The sequence below is a fragment of the Aulonocara sp. 'chitande type north' Nkhata Bay genome, linkage group LG10 (assembly GCF_057382095.1).
Source record: "Aulonocara sp. 'chitande type north' Nkhata Bay isolate Kocher_YH1m ecotype deep benthic linkage group LG10, A_spYH_male_GT1.1, whole genome shotgun sequence".
Lineage (NCBI taxonomy): Eukaryota > Metazoa > Chordata > Actinopteri > Cichliformes > Cichlidae > Aulonocara > Aulonocara sp. 'chitande type north' Nkhata Bay.
In genome coordinates, this window is record NC_141353.1 from 26,405,100 (window position 1) to 26,421,147 (window position 16,048).

General features: G+C 39.6%; 1 protein-coding gene across 1 annotated transcript; it reads right to left on the reverse strand.

Annotated features, from left to right (window-relative positions):
* Positions 1–14,062: 14,062 nt before the first annotated feature.
* On the reverse strand, positions 14,063–15,754 carry LOC147321016 (E3 ubiquitin/ISG15 ligase TRIM25-like). Its single transcript, XM_086307542.1, has one exon. It carries the CDS (start codon positions 15,704–15,706, stop codon positions 14,063–14,065), a length of 1,644 nt encoding a protein of 547 aa, XP_086163668.1. The 5' UTR covers positions 15,707–15,754.
* Between the last annotated feature and the right edge of the window lie 294 nt (positions 15,755–16,048).

Sequence of the window (16,048 nt, forward strand, 5' to 3'; positions counted from 1 at the left end):
TTTGATGCTCTTTTTCTGTGTGCTACTTGTTGACATGTGTTTATCTATCCTGCACCTGTTAAAGATGAATCTATGTATCAGATAAGCTGGAATCAGGGTTATTGTGGTGTTTGCATTTTTAATGTACTTTTCATTTTTAGATTTAAGTTGGTGGAAAATGATTGTAAAATGTTTAATTTCAGTTATGTTTTCATGAACTTTATTTATTTACTGCTGTTTGTGAAATAAAGTGAGCAATGTACACTAAAGTTTCCTGTTTCAAGAAATAAAATATCACTAACATGATGGATGGAAACTTTTGTTAAGAGACATTTAAAGTGGAGCATTCAATAATTTCAAATAATGATGAAATTTAAGAAAGTATAACCTTAAAAATATACATACTGTAGGTCTACACCAGTGTTGGGACTAACGCGTTATTAAGTAACGCGTTACAGTAACTACGTTATTATTGTGGTAACGAGCACGGTAACTAGTTATTATGCCAAAATCAGGAACGCGTTAGTCGTTACTGGGATTTAGATAGGGTCGTTACTCGTTACTTCGTGTGGTGGCTATCGCGGAGCTTCCACAGATTCAGTAACATTAGCAAGTGGTGGAGGCCAGCAGGTGGATGAAGGAAAAGGGACGCAGAAGGAAAAGAGACCCGAGGCGGCCGCCGGTCCAAGTGTGAACTGAACTTCAGGTAAGAAGTTATGACCTGCAGTCTCTCTGGGTCAGATATGAACCAAGTTTAGGTGGAGTTTATTTTCGTTATTCTGACTTTTTCCGTACTGCGTGCTAGCTAGCATGACGGAGTTTCTATACAGCTGGGTGGGTGCTATGAAGTTAATAACTTATTTTGTTCATAAGTTATTAGAGTTGCCAACCGTCCCGTCTGGTATTCAGAGAAAATATTACGCGTTTCTTATTGAGGTGAAAAGGAACAGTTTGTCCCGTAATTCAGCTACAATGAAAAAGGCACAAAGCTGGAGTTATTCTGTGTCTTTACGCTGCACAGCTGCCTCTTCTTCTTTCATTCTCTCCCCCTCCCTCTCCTGTTTCTACTTCAATCATGAAACTGATCAATGATCAGCTGATCGGCTCTCTTGTTTGTTTATCGCTCACTTTGCGCCGAAAGAGGAAACCAGCGGATGTCGCGCTAAACAACAGCAGCACGTTTAAGCTTGATCAGCTGTTGTTAGAATTTATTTAATATTAATTTCTAGTATCAGCTGATGTTTGCTGGAGCCACAGCTGCAAAAAAGCTGCTGGTCATGATATGGTTTGGTTATCTGGTGAGAGGGAAACATGAAGATGAAACCAGGAGATGTCCTTACTGAATCATCAGAGCTGAACAGGTGATAGAGAAACAGGTTTACCTTTTAGGTGACATGAATGAGTTGAAGGGAAGTTATGAACTGTTTCTGAGAGATAAATAACCCCAGGATCCTTTTTTAGGTAGCTGACAGCTGGTAACTGTGCAGGTGCGGATCTAGCAAAGTGTTGCCAGGGGGCATGTAGGGCATTAACAGGGAAAGGGGGGCACAAAGAAATACTTTTCTTTCTTATTCTCATTTAAAATGTCTAGCTTTAAAAAAAATAATTATCTGAATCTTACAACAAACGATCAAAACAGTGTACATCACTGTCACAACAGTGTTTATTTTCATTCAAAGGCTTTATGATTTTTCCTATAATGGTGGGCCAGTCTCTAGTCAAAATGCCCGGGACGATTTTTTTGTCCCAGTCCAGCCCTGTATGCAGCTCATCTGCAGTCTGGTGTTGCCTACATCTTCCTATTCAGAAGGCAGAATTTCCGAGTTCTGAGTACAATCGAAAGCACCACGACTGCAGTTTTTGTGTTGGATGAAAAAGGCGCACATGACGCTGTGACGTAGGCTAGAATCATGGCAGCAGTCAATGACGGTCCAGGCGTGGGATTTCTCTCGTGGAAATATACACATTATCTTTTCCTTTCTATTGGTAGGTGGCACAGTGCACTTGTTGCAAGTAATCAAGCTAGAAGACTGGCAAAGTTATGGAAGCAACACATTAACAAGAGAATTCTGAGTAAAACCAAAGTTACTTTCCCTAGTAACTAGTTACTTTGAAAGTAACGAGTAACTTGAAGTAACTGAGTTACTTTTGAGAGAACTAGTAATGTAACTAAGTTACTATTTTAAAGTAACTTACCCAACACTGGTCTACACTAATTTAAGTGGGAAAATATGGATGTAACAGTTGAATTGGAAAGATATTTAAATATAAGAGAAGAAAAAGTTTTCATAATAAGAAAAACAGGAAGTAAACTAGCAAAGTGGAAAATGAAAATGAGATATTTCAATGTATGGATCATTATTTTAAGATGTAGTAATTTATGTAAATTTTGCTGTAGTGGCTTTGGATTGATTGAGGATTTTACAGATATAACAGATTTTTGGAACTGATGATCATTTAGATCCATTACTAGCAATATGTCTGTCTGATGTATCAGATGGAAAACTGATATATTTTGTCGTGGTTCGAATTTTTGAGGAAGAGACATACGACTGAAAGTCCATAGTGGGTCAACAAATGATTTTATTAAAACACATATGTGGTAAAGATGGGCTCTGCAACACATCAGCCTCGATCTCCCCCGAACAATAGGTGGGTGTGATATTTATACTTATGATGACCAGTAACTCGCGTCACCGCAGATGAAAAACAACATGCATGTTCCAGTAATTCTATCTCAGGCGATATTCTAAAAAAGAACAGCTACTTCCTTTGTTCGTCCACCGCCTACCAGATGCATCCTCTTATTACACTTTTCTGGACTTACACAACATTTGCAATCAGTTTACTCAGGCAGACTATGTGTCTGTGTTGTTAACCTCAGTACATGACCCCCCTCTTGCTAACACCTGAAATACAGACTTTAATGTAACATCAACTGTTTCAATAAATGTGTCAATGAAATGATAATAATGATAAATCATAAATGATGCAACAGTAATAATAAGGATTATGAATAGTAACATAGATTATGAATGTAAAATAATATTTCACCCCGACACTCCTCCTCTTTGGCCTTGAAAAAAGGCCAACACTCCTCTTATTGTCTCACTCCTCGGGCCACCTCCTCTTTGAGTGAAATGGTGCTCTGCGATCCTTCTCTTCTTTCTTCAACTTCCCAGGTAGACTACTGGTTAGTCGTTGCACGGGTCAGAGGGTTTATTCTGCCTCTGTTTTGCCACCCGTGTTATTTGGAGATGAGCTTGTCTCCACCAAGCTCTCATCTGCTACTACACATTGAGACCAATGGAACCAGGTCTCGCCTGACCCCTTCAACTGGACCGCTGTTCTGGTACGAGCCGTCACTTCTGGAGCTTTGCACGCTCCCTTCATCCCTCAGGTTCTCATGTTCCAACGCTGCTGAAGATTTAAGGCAGAGCACGTCGTACACCTTAGTTGTCTTCCTCAATGTCAACTATGAATCTCTCATTTTATTTAAAACGTTGCTGTGGGAAGTCTCCTCTCAATCTCCTGGGAGCTCAGTAGCACAGCTGCCTGTACTATTTCTGCCGTCCTCACTCACGTCTCGTCATGGCACCTCACGACAAATTAAAATGACTCTCCTCTTGCACCTGGCTTCTGCCATGTGTCAACTCCCTCCTGAGACCTGTACAAGAATGTTACATTCTCTCTAAAACAATCTCCCGCCAACCTGTAACCCTGTGTCAGTTTTCTTCAGCTTTGTTCCGTGTCTCTCTTCGTCCCACTGTCTTTCATTGCCATCTCCCTCCAAACATGGCAAATGTCAAACTCAGACAGTCTTCTCAAAAGTCCTTCACACACAGTGAGGTTGCAGCCTGCTGGAAACGCATCTCCATCCATCCAATCAAGATGGTGGATCTTCTCTTTCTGATGCCGTTTGCCCACAGCGCTGCTGGACCTCTCTACTCAGAACTCTGATATTGTCTCCTGGACTCCTGTCCACTGTTGATGTTCATGCTCGTGCTTCTGAAACTGCACTCTGTGTCTTCAGGGAGAGATCAGCTTCCTTGGAGCTTGCTTGTTCAGGATGAGGACGGGGAGCTGCAAAACCATTCAGCCAAAAATTCTGGCTGGGTGTTTTTCTATTTTTGTTTCTAATGATTTTAACCTATAATTTTCTTCCGACTGCTGCCCATGGAGAATTGATCCAGGTCCGTTCCCCACCTGTAAACGACAGACTGAGAGACTTTCATTAGTCACTGTGACTCCAGATTTTTCATCACTCCTAAAGCAACACATCTCTACTTATTTTGTTTTGAACACTACTGACTTTAAACCCCAAAAATGAAATTTTATTTGTTCTTAACCGCGAACACAAAAATCTTCTTCATGTTGTTATTAATTATTTTCATCCACCACACTCCAAATTATGTTTTCTTTTTGTGTCCAGCAGGGGAAGAAGGTGACCTCTACTATCACTGCTTCCCCAGTTGGAGACAATTTCTCACTCACACTTCCACACTTTTATTTTCTTTGCTTTCATCACTCTCTCTTTTTTGTTTTCTCTCTCTTTTTTTTTTAACACGCATACATTAACCTGTTAACTCACTCTTTACAGGGAGTGCAGAATTATTAGGCAAATGAGTATTTTGTCCACATCATCCTCTTCATGCATGTTGTCTTACTCCAAGCTGTATAGGCTCGAAAGCCTACTACCAATTAAGCATATTAGGTGATGTGCATCTCTGTAATGAGAAGGGGTGTGGTCTAATGACATCAACACCCTATATCAGATGTGCATAATTATTAGGCAACGTCCTTTCCTTTGGCAAAATGGGTCAAAAGAAGGACTTGACAGGCTCAGAAAAGTCAAAAATAGTGAGATATCTTGCAGAGGGATGCAGCAGTCTCAAAATTGCAAAGCTTCTGAAGCGTGATCATTGAACAATCAAGCGTTTCATTCAAAATAGTCAACAGGGTCGCAAGAAGCGTGTGGAAAAACCAAGGCGCAAAATAACTGCCCATGAACTGAGAAAAGTCAAGCGTGCAGCTGCCAAGATGCCACTTGCCACCAGTTTGGCCATGTTTCAGAGCTGCAACATCACTGGAGTGCCCAAAAACACAAGGTGTGCAATACTCAGACATGGCCAAGGTAAGAAAGGCTGAAAGACGACCACCATTGAACAAGACACACAAGCTGAAACATCAAGACTGGGCCAAGAAATATCTCAAGACTGGTTTTTCTAAGGTTTTATGGACTGATGAAATGAGAGTGAGTCTTGATGGGCCAGATGGATGGGCCCGTGGCTGGATTGGTAAAGGGCAGAGAGCTCCAGTCCGACTCAGACGCCAGCAAGGTGGAGGTGGAGTACTGGTTTGGGCTGGTATCATCAAAGATGAGCATGTGGGGCCTTTTCGGGTTGAGGATGGAGTCAAGCTCAACTCCCAGTCCTACTGCCAGTTTCTGGAAGACACCTTCAAGCAGTGGTACAGGAAGAAGTCTGCATCCTTCAAGAAAAACATGATTTTCATACAGGACAATGCTCCATCACACGCGTCCAAGTACTCCACAGCGTGGCTGGCAAGAAAGGGTATAAAAGAAGAAAAACTAATGACATGGCCACCTTGTTCACCTGATCTGAACCCCATTGAGAACCTGTGGTCCATCATCAAATGTGAGATTTACAAGGAGGGAAAAACAGTACACCTCTCTGAACAGTGTCTGGGAGGCTGTGGTTTCTGCTGCACGCAATGTTGATGGTGAACAGATCAAAACACTGACAGAATCCATGGATGGCAGGCTTTCTGAGTGTCCTTGCAAAGAAATGTGGCTATATTGGTCGCTGATTTGTTTTTGTTTTGTTTTTGAATGTCAGAAATATATATTTGTGAATGTGGAGATGTTATATTGGTTTCACCGGTAAAAATAAATAATTGAAATGGGTATATATTTGTTTTTTGTTAAGTTGCCTAATAATTATGCACAGTAATAGTCACCTGCACACACAGATATCCCCCTAAAATAGCTGAAACTAAAAACAAGCTAAAAACTATACTTCCAAAAACATTCAGCTTTGATATTAATGAGTTTTTTGGGTTCATTGAGAACATGGTTGTTGTTCAGCGGAAGGCTACTCCGGGCTAAAAATAACCATGCGTCCGCGGCTATTGGTCGGTGCCAAACGCTGAACAAAACTGCATTCCTCGGGGTCCAATCCCGGTCCTAAACTAATTTATATACGTTTTAAAAGCATCACTGTGGGCTCCAAGCCCCAACAAGCAATCTAATGTGATGCCCGAACCCAGTTCTGCTGATCAATCTGACCAAATACCCTAAACTAAAGCTTGCCTGGCTGGCGTCACAGTCAACAAATATAACACATCAATTTAAACACGTAACATATTAACTTAAACACACAACCTATTAACTTAAAATTCACCCCGGAATTAACAGCAATAAATTTTGTCAGTCAAATATCCCCCCAACTTTTATCACTAATTACCCCAAAAATCACCACGGACACGGACCAGAAGCTCTACTGAGTGAACATTTAATTTAGTTTAATCTCCAATTCAGCACCTTTGGATATTACTTTAATCAACAGGTGGTGCTTACCTCCTATTTCGGGCCCATCACTCAGTCGACCTGCTGGCTGTCCGTCTGTTTGACACTACTAGACCTCAGCCAAACCCACGTCCCTCCTCAAACCGGTGTTTCGGCACCAGAACTGTCGTGGTTCGAATTTTTGAGGAAGAGACATACGACTGAAAGTCCATAGTGGGTCAACAAATGATTTTATTAAAACACATATATGTGGTGAAGATGGGCTCTGCAACACATCAGCCTCGATCTCCCCCGAACAATAGGTGGGTGTGATATTTATACTTATGATGACCAGTAACTCGCGTCACCGCAGATGAAAAACAACATGCATGTTCCAGTAATTCTATCTCAGGCGATATTCTAAAAAAAGAACAGCTACTTCCTTTGTTCGTCCACCGCCTACCAGATGCATCCTGTTATTACACTTTTCTGGAGTATACAACACATCAACTTGAATAAATACATGTATAAATACATTTCACATTTTCATATTAATAAATATTTTACACTTTAATCTTACGCCAAACATTATTATAAATACCCCAAAACCCAAGCACAAAAGATTCACCACACTCTCTTAACCCATGGTCTCTCCCGGAACCTTTAAAGGGTGTCTGGACCCTCAGGGAAACATTTGCTCAAACACCTTGGAGAGTACACAGGAGAGAAAGGTCAGTAATCACATCTTACAATTCTTCCTTGCACCCCCTTTAATTCTAGACCTGCACACACACGTTTGCATTAATTCTCCTTACTGGTAAACTTTATTTCCTCTGAATCACAACCTTTTCACAGACAACCACTACAATCTTTAATGAGGAGCAGCTGTGCAGGACCTGAACAAGGCTACCAAATGATTGTATCCAGATTATAATATAAATAATAGAAAGGGGGTCCTCTTCCTTACACTTTCATTGACCACCCTGACCTTTCCATGGCCCCTGGGTTTTGTCTCAGAGTTTTGGCTTATTTTGATGTTTATGGTTCATGTTTAAGTCCTTTAGGTTATCTAAGTTAATTTCTACTATGCCTAAGAATACTTAGTTTCCTGGAATGAAGCACGCCTTTTTAAGCCCCTCCCTGTTTATAGACTATTTACTTCAGACAATACTGATCTGCGAGTCATGTGATAAGATGCAAACAGAACATTTCCATACGCTTCAGATCAGCGTCAAAGCATCAAGGAGAAAAAATCTGGTTTTTATCTGGAAACAGAAAGTAAGATGTCATTTGAGGGGAGGAGAAATTGAGCTGAATCAACGAAAACTGAGCTGTTCCATCTGTCTGCAACTTCTAAAGGATCCAGTCACTATTCCCTGTGGGCACAGCTACTACATGATCTTTATTAAAACTTAATGTAAAAACTACAGTAAAATAGCAAAAACTATTATTAAAACTAATTGACTGCCATTATTCATTTGTGGTGTCTGGCAAAATGAGCTCAGGACAAAGCACAAAATATATTTAAAGGTCCTTTCTTATTCTTTGATATTCTGAACAAACTGAATTCTTAAAAAATAACAATTAAAACCTTACAGTGAAAATTATCCTCTATATGAATCCATCAACAGTTTTATAGTGGTTATAGTTATATCTGTCTAGTCCCTTTCCTGAAATAAAGCACACGTGTCTAAACCCCACTCTGTTTATAGACGCTCACCTCAGACATTAGTCACACCCTATACGCTCAGGTCAGTGTCTATATCAAAGGAAACGAAAGCAACTTTTATCTGGTAACTGAAAGTGAGATGTCACAAACCTCCCTCAAAAAGAACCTTGGGTTCGAATTTCAGTGCATGTGATGGCTGCGCTTACAGCCACACAGTGGTAATACCCACCATGTTAGTGTAGAGGCTTATAAGTAACATTGCATTCATATTTCTTTCTTTAAATATAGGAATTTATTTACAGGACAATAAATAACTGGTTTTGGTTTAGAGTTAAATCACATATCCACATAACACTGCATTCTAAAATAAGTGTGCACATTTTAGTTTACACTGTTATGTATGATTAAGCTTTTGTTTTCTGAGTTACCTTAGTTGCAGGTTGAAAAGGGGCGGAGCGAGCTTTAAAGGAAGACTGCAAATTGGTTCATGCCATAACTCGGGACCATGGGGGGGAATTGCAGTTCATTATGTTTGGTTTAGTTAGGTTATGTGTGTTTTACCCCTTCTCCTGTTTTTGTGGGCTGATCAGCCACTATTTAAGTTTCCCCTTTGTCTGTTAAGTTAGGTCAGTTTGTTTGTGTTATCAGTTGTGTTGTCAACTTTGAGTAGAGTGTTGTTATTTTGACCTCTTTCATGGGCCCAAGATTTTGATTCTTTTTGCATGAGTTAACCAATTATGTTTTTTGGGTTAAATAAAAAATCATTTTTTGGACTTTAACCTGTGCCTAAGTTTCCTTCACTGCTTGGTCCATCACAGTGCATATTTGCGTACTCTCTTTACTGAGTCATGTGGTAAAATGCAAATCAGAAAAATTTCCATATGCTTCAGATCATTGTCGAAGTGTCAAGGAGACGAAAACAGCTTTTATCTGGAAAGAGAAAGTAAAACGTAATTTGACTGGAGGAGAAATGGTGCAGCAAGTGATGGAGCTGCATTGAGAAAAACTGAGCTGTTCCATCTGTCTGCAACTTCTAAAGGACCCAGTCACTGTTCCCTGTGGCCACAGCTACTGCAAGAGCTCCAATAAAACCTACTCTAAAAAGTAATTGACTGCAATTATTTATATGTGGTGTCTGGCAAAATGAGCTCAGGACAAAGCACAAAATATATTTAAAGAAGCTTGGAAAGAAAGGCATCTGGACTTCTTCAAGTTACTTGAAGACGTTTCAGCTCTTATGCGAGAAGCTTCTTCAGTTCTAAGAGCAATTGGTGGAGAGTCCCAGATTTTTAAGCCATTTTTGGAATGTCCCTAAGTAGGTGCTGGACCATTATTATTCCTCTGCCTAATGACACAAGCCAAGGGGTGAAAACGGGTGTGGGTCACAATCAGCCAAGGTTTCAGGTGAACTCATCATGAAACCTAGCCCCACCCTATCATGTGATATCCTGGGGTCATAAGGCCCAGGTGTCCGTTAAGCTACACTTGTAGTCAAGACTGCCTAAACCAAGACAATACCAAGAACAGAGGGTATCGAGACCAAGAGAGAGACAAAAAAGTCTTTAAACTGTAGCCAGATGCTGCTTCGTTTACGGGTGTCAGGCATATTTATGTGTTTTTGTGATGCACTCTGTCACGGTGGGGAGCGCCGGTGTGTTTTAGAAACGGACCCAAAAGCACACACTGGGAGAGAAACGGCAGTTTAAACAAAAGCGAGCCGTTTATTGTGGCTGATGATCATAAATAAAACAAACAAGAACGAAGGCAGCACAAGAGCAATAACTAAACAGAAACCTAAACTGGGAACAAACTATGAAAGCTAACTAAGACTATGGCTGTATCCCAATTCAGGGTCTGCACGCTTGAAGTACGCATTTCAAGTGCGGTTACGTCACCGCCACGCGACGACGGCTGTCCCAATTCGAAGTGTACTTCAAATGCATACTCCAAATGCGCCGTCGATTTCCCCAAATATCAAGCGTGGTCCGGTGCACGCTTCGTGGTCCCATATATCCCACAATTCATAGTGCGGCGGTGGGTGTGGATAATTTTGCCGCAAATTATGGCAGAAGGGAGCAGCCGAAGAGGTTTTTTTTTTCCAAACTTTATTGAACTTATAAAGCGAACAGTCAGTCATTCCAGTTCAGTTTGTACAGTAGACATACAAGGCAAATAACAGTAACAATATACAGTACAATGAAATAACAAGGATAAATAAATAAAGGATAAAAAAAGAAAAAAAAGGGGGGGGGGATGTGACAGACTTCATAACAACTTTGTACTTGAAAGTTGTGACAGCTCATTCCTTAAAAATTTCTGAATGAATTTCAATCAATGATAAACCTTTTTTATTGGAAGTTAATTTAAGAGAGTTTAAGTACTATTCAATTTCAATCAAAAACAAATTAAATGATGGGGTTGAGTTTTGAAATTTACATTTATGTATATGGAATTTCCCTAATAAGATGGAGCGGCCGAAGAGTGAACTGTCAAAAGTACTGAATATGATGTCACTTATTTATGTGCGAATGTTTAATAATTAAAGTCAGTCATATATCCACAAACACAACAAGCTGAAAGTCAGTGATATATGTGTTTATATATATATATATGTATATATATATATATATATATATATATATATATATAATCTGACAATACTATAGTATTGGCCATATTATATTTACATTACCACAGTGAGATGACTTTAGTCTCATGAACAACATTAACTAATTGTTATTTACTAACTAATCTTAAATGACTGTTCAGCACAGAAATGAAGCCCAACAATCATGTTTTACAGTCCCGTGGTTTCAGCCTCAGATACTCAACTAATCAAAGTGATGTCATGACAAAAATGAATGACCAACAAAACATTTTTCTCCTTCATTTCTGTCAAACAAAGCTGTATGTAACGTGTCTCGCGGTTAGTATCATGGTTGCTAGGCAACCTGAACAGCGCGACGAAGCGTATACCGTCCCATTTCACAAGCCTCTCACTTCCGCACTTCTCGTACTCATAGTACGCACCGTACGTAGTACGCGTAGTGCGCGTACTTCAAGCGTGCAGACCCTGAATTGGGACAAAGCCCCTGATTGTGACTATGGTGAGGAAAACAGACGACCTGACAATGACACACTGAAAACAGAGGACTTAAACACAGAGGAGATGATTAGGGGAAGAGGAAACACATGAAACAGCTGACATACATGAACCTAATGACAGGACAGGGGAGAGTACAACTAAGCACATGAACACAGAACACAAGACCTTTTACAAAATAAAACAGGAAACTAGACATGACACAAGGGGAATCTGATAAACCATGAACTTAACTGCAAACTAGGCCTGACCGAATAACTAGATAACTGAAAAGAAACTGGAATACAGATGAAATAACAAAATAACAAGAAACTCAAAAACACTGGATCGCATGACCCAGGACCATGACACACTCGCACAGCCCTCCTCACCGCTGTCTGTCTCACTCATAATGAAACATTTGATTTCACTGTGGACAAAAATGAATAAAATATTTTAAAAAATCAACGTCAGCTCTAAATGGTAAAGAGCTGGAGACATTTTTGTTAAATCAGAAACTTTATTAAGTGCACATTTCTCATTTTATTGTACAAAGAACAGTAAACAAATACGGCAAGCAAATAAGCAAACAAATACAACTCAACTATAAATTCAAACCAAGGTTATAGTACACTTAAACTATATTACAATGTAAAACTACTGGGCTTTGAAAAAAATAATTCCAGTTTACTGAAATCAATAAAAAAAATTAAAACAAAGCTTTCCTGATGAGGTTCTGTTGAATATGTTTATTGAGAGTTGGGATGTCATAAAGTATATTTTCTATTATAACATCTGTTCTACAATTTAATGATAATTAAATAATAATTTAATAATAATTAAAAGGACTAAAACGAATGAAAACTGAATTGCCATAAAATATTTAACAATAAAAACTAAACTGAAACAAGCAAACCTACTCTAATTTATGTTGAACCAATTAAAAAAAGAAAATTCACAATGAAATAGAAACCACTTTACACTTCATATTACACTACAAACTTCATTATTACTGTGGCTCTGATATAAAATTCTGTTGTTTAGTGTGAAAACAAAACAAAAGTTAATATTTTAGTAGCTTGAAAAACAATCGGAGAACTAGAAAAATTAGCATTTCCTGCGAAAATGCAGTGTGGATGCTTTAAAGCTGAAGCTGTATGCAAAAACTAGCTGAAAAGGCTGAAAAGTTGCAGAAATTGTAAAAACTTTGCAGAAGAAGTGTGTGTGTGTGTCACACACACACACACACACACACACACACACACACAGGGAGAGAGAAGCAAGTTTCATGCTCAGTCAAGCAGCCTGGGAGCTGCTCAATTTGAATCCACCAATCAGAGAGCCTGTGCACTTTTTCCCGCCAAAACAGGTGCACGCAGCACAAAGAGACACAGGATTTTTGCAGTCTATTTCTCGTAATGACGACTCCCCTCAAACAAATGACCATAATTTCCTAACCGTAGGGGCTAGAACGGTCATTCTTACACCGTTTTGTTCAGAAGAGATGGGGGAATCTTAAAGTGTTGACAATTTATCATTAAAATATGAATTATTAAAGATATTTGACTTCTAATGCACCATAACTGAGTAGAGCAAAGCAAAAACTGCCTTGACTTGCCCTCAAACAACGCTTTCTAACTCTAAATCTATTTGGAGTATCGATATCATTCTTTCACCGTAAGAGACAGCAGGCTTTGGTGAACAATCATGGAAATTTTCAGGTCTCTGTGGAAATCCATTAAAAAGATATGACGAGAGAAAAAAGTGGTTCATTTCCAGAGTTTGAAATCTGAAGAAATCTGAGCGAAGGACAAATTTCCTACTCTCAAACAAGTCTAACTCATTTCAGAACGGCAATAGGTGAGAAAAAAAATTCTTGAATTGTGAGCGTCAGGAGTGTCTGAAGATATACTGGGACAAGCCTTATGTCTTAACTTTGCTTCGTTAAGGAGATATGACGATTGGAATATGCCTCTCATTACAGAAATCAAGCGGTGATTTTGAACAAGCTCTCCATTGACTTTCTATGGAGAGTTTTGCGACTTTGTGTTGGTCTGAGGAGATTTGCCAAAATTCTATAAATCCCACAACAATGATAGTGACATTTTCGGAAAGCCAGCAAAAATACCTACGTTTTGATGTATAATTTGTGGAAGTTGAGTGAAAATTGAGCAAGTAGCAAGAAGTTGTTCGGACATGAAGAGAAGACTGCAAAACCTTCAGTGGCACACTGGAAGCCAAGTGCATAGCAACCATAACAACGCATGTATTTTGTGAAAAATCACAATTTTGCAACTGAAAACTTTAAGAGGCATAAAAGTAAAACGGTAAAAGATTTGAAAAAGCTGATTTATACCTGAATAGCCCAATAATTTGAGAACATTTTAAAGTTTGAATGCTTGTTCTACGTGAAAATATGAGGAAGTAGTTAAGTTTCGAAAACAAGCAAATTTTAGCAGAATTGCAGAAGTTTCCCATTCATTTCAATGGGACAAATTAAGCTTAATATTTTAAAAAGTATAATAGTGAAAAATACCAAAAGACATAGCACACATTAGCAGAAATAGCAGAATAGTTTAAAATTTGAACGGTGAAAATCGACTGAAAATTGTGGAAGTAGTTAAGTGCCAAAAAGTGTACGGAAGTCCCAAGAGGAACTCAATAGTGTGGATGCTTAAAGCATCCACACAATAACAACATAACCCCCCCCCCCCCCCCCCCCCCCGCAAAATAACATTACATCCATGAAGTGCACTGCAGTGTAGACTCACACTGTACTGCACGACAGTTGGCAGAGCTTAAATTCTCATGATTTAGTATCACTTGTCTCCTTCAACTCACACAATTCAAGAGAGTTTCCCTGATTCCAATAAATCCAAAATCCAGCATAGAGAGGCTGAGTGAAGCTGGTCTGGACTCTGTGGAGGAGATTCATGGTCTCAGTGATACTGTAAAAAGACAGAATACCTGCCCTGCGATCCAAATACACTCCAACTGTGGAAGACTGAGGGCCTGAGAGGGAAGTTAAAATGTTTCCATGTCTGAATTGATAACTGCCATGTGAATATTTTAATGCCCAAGACTCGTAATTTGATCCCAATCCACATTTATTACTTGACCCACTATAGGAGTCATACTTCTTTGCAACACCTACTGTTGCTATACCAGTCAACTTTACCTCCCAGTAGCAAGGTCCATTCAGAACCTCATTACTCTGGACATGCGAGTTTTCAGAGTAATCTCCATATGACGCTTGTCCATACATTGAGAAAGGCTTTGTTTCCGTCTTTGGACCAACAGTGATGGCACAAGAATATTTCAAAAATTCCCCTCTAGTTGTGGGTTCTTCTTGAGGCAGTAGCACATCTGCTTTATTCACTGCAACTATAATTTTTGTCCATTCATCACTCAGAAGATCCTTAATTTTATTTCTGGCCTGTAATACAGCCGTGGTCACACCTTGAAAGTACTGGAGAGTGTGGTTGTAGGTGCTTGGTAAATCTGTATATTTATTCAAATGTGACAGTGAGGAAAAATTATTAAGAAAATGGATATGATCCTCTGTTAGTGAGAGCTGCTCCAGTTCAGTGTCTTTCCTCCTCAACTCACTGATCTCCTGCTCTAGCTTCTCCTGAAGTTCTTTGACTCGAGTCTGTTCAGTTTTCTGCTTGGATCTGATCTTCTGCTTCACCTCAGAGCTTTTTTTCTTAATCAGACAGATTAAGTCTTTGAACATCTCCTCACTTTCCATCAAAGCTTTATCAGCAGAAAGACTGATGGCCTCCAATTCCCGCTTAAGCACCTTCATATCTTTCTCTCTGTTTTTGATTCTGTACTGGATGCTGTGTCGATTCCCTGCTAGATTTTTCTGCTTCTCAGCTCTTTCTGCTGACACTAACACTGTAACATGGTCTTTGTGTTCATCCATTAAGCAGCGATAACAGATACACTGCTGATCAGTGTGACAGAAGATCTTCATCACCTCATCATGGTGAGGGCAGATGTTGTCCTGAAGTTTTGAAGTGGCTTCGATGAGCTTGTGTTTCTTTAACGGAGCTACGTTGTAGTGAGGCTGGAGGTGATGCTCACAGTAAGAGGCCATACACACCAGGCAGGACTTGGAGGCTTTCAGCTTCTTCCCAGAACAGAAATCACAGGCCACGTCTCCAGGTCCAGCATAGGCATGATCAGACGAAGCAGCTGGAAGTCCTGCTATCTTTAGGTCTTCCACTAACTCAGCAAACATGGTGTTTTTCACCAGGGCAGGTCTTGGTATGAAAGCCTCTCTGCACTGGGGACAGCTGTGTGTTTCATTCTCATCCCAGTAGTTTTTGATACAGTCCATGCAGTAGCTGTGCCCACAGGGAATAGTGACTGGATCCTTCAAGAGATCCAGACAGATGGAACAGCTCAGTTTTTCTTGATCCAGCTGAATCACTTGCTGCGCCATTTCTCTTCCAGTTAAATTAAGTTTCACTTTCTGTTACCAGATAAAAGCTGCATTCATTTCCTCCTGACACTGAGACACTGATCTGTGGTGTGTGGTGTTTTCAGCACTTGTATTGATCACATGGTCTTTAGATCCACATTTTTACTGGCTGATGAGTGGAAGGGGAGGGAATGATAATTGTCTGAAGTGAACAGACTCTACCCACTTTATTTTGCCTTAAGTGTATATGCTACATATTATTCTAAGAGAAACTCAGTCAAATTAAAGCGATGCTCTTGCGAATGTGATTTTATCAGTAACACATTTATTCCGTTATCAATGATATAATAAACCATGAGATCA